This window comes from Emydura macquarii, unplaced genomic scaffold (assembly GCF_026122565.2).
Source record: "Emydura macquarii macquarii isolate MOO-44397 ecotype Brisbane River unplaced genomic scaffold, CSIRO-AGI_Emac_v2 contig_2406, whole genome shotgun sequence".
Classification (NCBI taxonomy): Eukaryota; Metazoa; Chordata; order Testudines; family Chelidae; genus Emydura; species Emydura macquarii.
The window spans coordinates 2434161-2441693 of record NW_027132543.1 but is presented as its reverse complement, the minus strand read 5'-3'; the positions used below and the strand labels follow the sequence as shown (position 1 = coordinate 2441693).

General features: G+C 46.5%; 1 protein-coding gene across 1 annotated transcript; it reads left to right on the top strand.

The window, feature by feature from the left end:
- Positions 1 to 474: 474 nt before the first annotated feature.
- Positions 475 to 6641, top strand: SLITRK5 (SLIT and NTRK like family member 5). The gene is made up of 2 exons (XM_067561413.1): positions 475 to 544; positions 2245 to 6641. Exon 2 carries the CDS (start codon positions 2253 to 2255, stop codon positions 5085 to 5087), a length of 2835 nt encoding a protein of 944 aa, XP_067417514.1. The 5' UTR covers positions 475 to 544; positions 2245 to 2252; the 3' UTR covers positions 5088 to 6641.
- The last annotated feature ends 892 nt before the right edge of the window (positions 6642 to 7533 follow it).

The window sequence follows — 7533 nt, the reverse complement described above, 5'->3', positions numbered from 1 at the left end:
CCCCCCACCCGCCGACTCCTCCCCTTCCCCCCTTTGGAAAAGGATTTCTCCCAATTCGGGGTGCTGCTCAGTTAGGTGGCGATGTCCGGCTGCTGCTGCTGTCGGCGGTACTGAAAGCTGCCGGGAGCCGGCCGTGCAGTGCGGTGAGCGGGGGTTTGAACTCTTCGGGGGAAAAAAAAGACACCCCCCCCTCCTCGGCAAACTGTGACCCTCCACCGAGATCTGGCGAGCAGCGGCGCACAGCCATCACAGGCGGGCTTCCCGGGCAGGATCGCAGCCTTGTAGAGCACAGATTCAACTTTTATTTTCTTTTAATCTCCACCCCCGTTATTTTTTGGCAGGAGGCGGGGGAGGGGAAACTGTGTGGATCTCCGTTACTAACCATAATTGAATTAAAGTTGCAAAACGCCCGGGAGTTTGATACTGACCCGGCACGTTTCGCAATGGCTTTTTTTTTTTTTTTTTTGGTTTGGGCTGTTTTTGTTTGAAGAACAGGCGGCTAATGGATGAATCGATCTGATCGAGCTGAGAAAGAATTTGCAAGGTAAATGCTAGAACTGGAAGGATTTCTGCAGCTTTTATGTGGTGAAAGCCGCTTGTCTTCAGTAATTCCCATCCCGTAGACGTGGGGTCGAAATTATATATTTGTATATGTCTGTGTTCGCCAAGACGTCCGGTTCCCTGCTGCTCGCCTCCGTATGCTGAAAGTGCTACATTTGCAGCGTTGGACCCGCTGCCTCAAGAGATGTCTTGCAGTACTGAGACTTATTTTAGGGTGCGTTTCTCCAAACGATGCTGCCGTGAGGATTGAGGCTTTGAGAAGGTTGACCGTAGAAAATGCAGTCCTGCTTCAAGAGCACAGCATTTAAGTCTCAATGACTTATTAGTTTATCCCCTCCCCACCTCCTCCCACGAACAACACACACACACACAAATGTATATATTCTGACTGTTAATATTATTTGTGGACAAGCAGAAGTAACAGAAAGCTGCAAGGAGACAGCCTGCAAGAGGGAAAGAAAATCGGATTTGTTTCCGGCTAGATGAAATTCGGGTATTAAATCACTGACGTAGGTCAGTGGTAGGATTTTTTTCCCCACCGTTGGCTTTCAATCAGCTCGGGTGTCTTCTACCCTAAAGGATGAAGCGCATTGACAGCCATCGCTGCTTGTAATCAGCAACTCCAATGCTTGGAGTGTTGGCGATGAGCTATTTCCATGAGACCTGTTCAGATCTCTCTGCTTCTATTAGGCTAGTTTTACAAAACGTTGGGAATAAACGGTATGTCAGATATGGCTGAGCCTGCGAAGATGAGCCTCTCGTTTTATATCATTTTTGAGAATTTTTGGGTGAGTGGCTGAAATGTCCCCTTTAACTCTCTTTCTCTCTCTCTGTCGTGTGTTCATAAATATCAACTAACATTACTTATGTGAGTGAAGATGCAAAACGCACCATTTAGTTACTAAAGAGAGCTATTAAGTGCATTCATTTACTAGGTGGATGTATTTCATTGCATTGCTGGAGAAGTCCATCACAGAAGTTCTTTATATGTTTTTAAAAATATGCATATATTTATATACAGACATAAATCGTTTTAGGAAAGAGGTGATTTGGGGGATCCAACAGGATTCTTTGTGTTGAATTAAATTACATATCTCACACTTTTCTTTGGATTTCCTACAATGGCATTTCCAGTAATGGTTAAAAATAACCACGGTAGCACCTTGTGTCTGTACAAGTGGGGAAAGACCTTAACAGTGCGCTGTTCGCTGAAGAGGTTCTGAAAGGAAGAAAGGGGGAGGGGGTTTGATAGGCTGAAATGGGAAACCTCATAAAATGGTGCTTCTTTTCTTTTAAATTAGAACCGTGAAACCGAACTGACAGCCATTTTATGTATATTTATGGGGCTGGTTGTGAAAAAAATCCGACGAAACACTGAAATGTAGCACATATGAATAGAAACAGAACAGTTTCCAGTGTGACCTTACCTTTTAAAATACAGCAGAGGTTTAACTGACTAGGAGTTGCACATCAACCTTTCAAGCAGACTGAATGTTACCCAGCTTTTAAAACACATTAAAAGAATTAGACATGACAAAATTGTAGTTTTAATAACAACCTTCTCCAGTCCCCCCGCTCCCACGCTTAAATAAATAAATGCAAACTTTGTGTCTGGTTTATATTTTAAATCTTTATGCTATTATGTTTTTTTCTTTCTTTTCTTTTCTCTTCTTGTCCTTACAGGAGATAAAATGTACGCTTGCTGCTCTACAGTAACTTTGGAACAGGACCCCAACAAAAAAATGCATATCTGGATGCTGCAGACCATAGCGGTTGCTTTAACATCGCTAGTCCTTTCGTGGGCAGAAAGCATCGAGTATTATGGGGAAATCTGTGATAATGCGTGTCCTTGCGAGGAAAAGGACAGCATCTTAACGGTGAGCTGTGAAAACAGAGGGATCATCAGCCTTTTCGAGATCAGCCCACCAAAATTCCCTGTCTATCACCTCTTGTTGTCTGGGAACCTTTTGAACAGGCTCTACCCAAACCAGTTTGTCAATTACACTGGGGCTTCTATTTTGCATCTAGGGAGCAATGACATACAAGACATCGAAACTGGGGCCTTTCATGGTCTGCGGGGTTTAAGGAGGCTGCACCTGAACAATAACAAGCTGGAACTATTAAGGGACGACACTTTCCTTGGTCTGGAGAGTTTGGAATATCTACAGGTCGATTATAATTACATCAGCGCCATTGAACCCAATGCTTTCAGCAAACTGCATTTGCTACAGGTGCTGATCCTCAATGATAACCTCCTCTCCAGTTTGCCTAACAACCTTTTCCGTTTTGTGCCCTTAACTCACCTGGACTTGAGGGGTAACCGGCTGAAGCTGCTGCCCTACCTGGGCCTTTTGCAGCACATGGATAAAGTGGTGGAGCTGCAGCTGGAGGAGAACCCTTGGAATTGCTCTTGCGAGTTGATCGCACTGAAGGATTGGTTAGACAGTATCTCGTACTCGGCTCTGGTGGGGGACGTGGTTTGTGAAACCCCTTTCCGTTTGCACGGCCGAGATTTGGATGAGGTCTCCAAGCAGGAGCTTTGCCCAAGGAGACTCATCTCGGATTATGAAATGCGACCGCAGACGCCTTTGAGCACCACAGGGTATTTCCATACTACCCCGGCCTCGGTCAACTCCGTGGCCACTTCTTCCTCGGCTGTTTACAAATCCCCCTTGAAGCCCCCTAAAGGGACCCGTCAACCCAACAAGACCAGGGTGCGTCCCACCTCCCGCCTGCCCTCCAAAGACCTGGGATACAGCAACTACGGCCCCAGCATCGCCTACCAGACCAAATCCCCGGTGCCTTTGGAGTGCCCCACCGCCTGCACTTGCAACCTGCAGATCTCCGACCTGGGCCTCAATGTCAATTGCCAGGAGCGGAAGATCGAAAGTATCTCCGAGCTACAGCCCAAACCCTACAACCCTAAGAAGATGTATCTGACCGAGAACTACATCGCCCTGGTGCGCAGGGTGGATTTCCTGGACGCCACTGGGCTGGATTTGCTGCACCTGGGCAACAACCGGATCTCGGTCATCCAGGACCGGGCCTTTGGGGATCTAACTAATCTGAGAAGACTCTACCTGAATGGGAACCGGATCGAGCGGCTGAGCCCGGAGCTGTTCTACGGGCTGCAGAGCCTGCAGTACCTCTTCCTGCAGTACAACGTCATCCGCGACATAGAGGCGGGCACCTTTGAGTCTGTCCCCAACCTCCAGCTCTTGTTTTTGAACAACAACCTGCTGAGATCTTTGCCCGCCAGCATTTTTTCCGGCCTGACTCTCTACAGGCTGAGCCTGAGGAGCAACCACTTCTCCTACCTGCCTGTCAGCGGGGTGCTGGACCAGCTGAAATCCCTGCTGCAGATCGACCTGCACGAGAACCCCTGGGATTGCACCTGCGACGTGGTGGGCATGAAACTGTGGCTGGAGCAGCTCAACACCGGGGTGCTGGTGGACCAGGTCATCTGCGAGTCCCCCAAAAAGTTCGCCCAGAGCGACATGCGGACCATCAGGTCGGAGCTGCTGTGCCCCGACTACTCGGACATCATCGTCTTCACCCCCACCCCGTCCTCCGTCCAGCCGCCGGCCAGGACCACCCCTTTCTCCTCCACCGTGCGGCTCAACAGCACGGGCGCGGTGGGGGGCGCGTCGCCCTCGGGCGGCGGCGGCGGGTCCCCTGCGTCGTCGGTGCCGCTGTCGGTGCTCATCCTGAGCCTGCTGCTGGTGTTCATCATGTCGGTGTTTGTGGCGGCGGGGCTCTTCGTGCTGGTGATGAAGCGCCGGAAGAAGGGGCAGGGCGACCCGGCCAGCGCCAACAACTCCGACGTGAGCTCCTTCAACATGCAGTACAGCGTGTACGGCGGCGGCCACCACCATCCCCCGACGCAGCAGCCCCGCCACCCCCGCGGCGGCGGCGGCGGCGGCGGCGGCCCGGCTCTGCCCAAGGTGAAGACCCCCGCCGGCCACGTGTACGAGTACATCCCGCACCCGCTGGGCCACATGTGCAAGAACCCCATCTACCGCTCCCGGGAGGGCAACGCGGGCGAGGATTACAAAGACCTGCACGAGCTCAAGGTCGCCTACAGCAACCACCACCTGCAGCAAGGGCCGCCACCCCCGGGGGAGGAGGCGCCGCTGCGGAGCCCCACTTACAGCGTCAGCACGATCGAGCCCCGGGAGGAGCTGCACTCCCAGGTGCAAGACGCCGATCGCTTTTACAGGGGCATTTTGGAGCCCGATAAACACTCCTCCTCCGCGCTGGGCACCCCCGGCAATAACCTCCCCGAGTACCCCAAATTCCCCGCCGCCTACACCTACTCTCCCAACTATGACCTTATGCGGCCCCATCAGTACTTGCACCCAGGGGCGGGGGACAGCAGGCTTCGGGAGACGGTGCTCTACAGTCCCCCGAGTACTGTCTACGTAGAGCCCAACAGGAACGAGTATCTGGAATTAAAAGCAAAACTAAACGCAGAGCCGGACTACCTCGAAGTGCTGGAAAAACAGACCACATTCAGCCAGTTCTGAGAACCCCCTCCCTCCCCCCAACAACCACAGCAACTCCTCCTCCTCTAGAGTGTTTGTATTTAACAACCACACACAAAACAAAGAAACACAAATGTTGAGTCCCCTCCGTCCCCCTTTTAACTCATTTTGTTGTAGGGTGAAGTGCCTTGGCACAGGATTTTCAGCTTCGGGGAATGATACTGAAAGGGTGTGCTGTTTCATTTTATTTTTACAAGTAGGAAACAATCTATTGTGTAAACTGGGCACAACACTAGCTCTTGTGCGTTTGTGTGTCTGTGTGTTGGGGAATGGGGAAAGAGGGTCTACTAAGGTCGGATTGTGCAGGTTACAAGTACAAAAGTCATAATCACTTTCATTTTTGTTGGACTAGACATTGCTTAAATTTTATTTTCTCTTTAGTTGAGGAGTGCAGCGCACATTTCCCCCTTTTAGCCCTGGGTGAGTCTAAATGGCTTTTATGGAGAGATTTGCACACCCGACTTTAATACAAGATTTCCTTTTTTTAAGGATGTGTTTGTATGCTTTCTGGACTTTTGAATTAAATATATATATATATATATACATATATATATATTATGATCTTTAAAAAGATCATCAGAGATGTGGACAAATCATTAAAAAGTGCAGAGATATATGATCCATAACTGGTTAGCCAGAATAACTTATTGATGAACTATAAAAATATTTTATTGTAGCACCTATTTTTATATGTGCATTAGCATTTCTCTTTCCTTCACTATTTTAGGGCCCAGTCCTGCAAATAATTACATACCCAAGTAGCTTTATTCATGAAAGTAGTCTTGACAGACACCCATCCTGCAAACACTTAGGCAAATGAACAACCTTGTTCATGTGAGTAGTTCCATAGACTTCAGTGAGTAAATAAAGTTGGTCACATGCTCAAAAGTTTGGAGGATGGGGCCATAGACAGTGTGACTGTTCTCATAAGTAAAGTTACCTGGACATGTAAATGTTTTACAGGATGGGGCCAAGAGTCTGTGAATTGCTCAGAAGTGTTGCACTCCATGCAGAGCTTTATTTCCAAAGCTGAAGTGGTATCAGGAGGACATTTTAAATCACTAAAATTAACAGTAATTATGACCAAATCTTAAAAGACAATCCAAGACAAGCAATGTGGCCAGGATAAAAGAATATTGTGTTGTTCTTTTTAAAGATGTAACTATTAGGAACCTCCTGGTAGGGCAACTAGTTGGACTAACTAGTGAGGGATATGTGGAAATTGTTGATGTTAGCCGGGAAAAAATGTTTCTTTTCATTAGTCAACCAAACTATAATGATTTGACTACTGTTGTAGCCAATTTCTGGTTGTTTAGTCAAATACAATTGCACTTGTACAGATCCATGTGTATACTGGCACTTTGAAAGACCAAACAATGGACTGTACAAATCTCTATATAATGTCTTTACCCCTTTGGGCATCAGGCAATGATAAGGATATCCATAAATACAGCATCACTGTAAGATGGGGCAACTGGTGTCTCATATGTATCCCAGCACATGTAATTTTTTTAAAAATAATTTCTGAATAAACACTTGATAACTATTTCAACTGTAAGGACATCAAGTAGTGATTACCTGAAGTTCACAATAACTTGCCAAAATCATAATTTGGTATGTGCAACTGCCTTTACTAGCAATCAAGTCTGAACAGAAAAGAACTAACAGTGTTAGGCATAATCTAATGTGTTCTTCAGGTTATTTTAAAAACACAATATATTTTAATTTATCAAGGTACCTGGCATGGGTCAGAACTGGACGTTGCTATGTGAATTACCAACATGTTTAATAGTATAGTTTCATTTTTATGTTTGTTTCCTTTCTAAAGTCTTCATTTAATATATGGAACAGGGTAAGTGATATTTCACATTCATTTTTACCTTTATCTCTTATGTTATTGTGTTTGGTATTGTTTGCCCAGGATTCACCAGTACTTCTGTTTTGCAAAAGGGCTCTGCTCTGTGCTGTTTTTTTTCTACTTATGTAAAGTACATGTCTTTATTTTTGTTTTAAACTGGTCTTCAGCAATTGAGGATGAATTATTTGTTGGGATGTGTACTTTCCTTCCACCATGTCCTTCTCTACCCAAACAAACAAAATCAAATATGCATGACCATAACAGGTCTGGGTGGTTTGCTTAATGTACTGAAATGTGGATTTTAAATGGGAACAAGAGATTCTTCTTGTTTTATTGCAAAAGGAAGAGCACATGGCATTATGGTGTATAGTGCTCTTGATCTGCAGCAAATCTGTCATTGAAGCCAAAGAGAGATGCAAGTACGATTGAGGTCTTATTCTGCAGTTTTTACTGAGAAAAAAAAATCCCTTTTAACCATTGCCAAATCAAATCGGCCTGATTCTCTTCTCACTGACACTGGTGTAAATCAGGATTAACTGTTAAGTCAGCAATTACACTGGTGTTAAATGG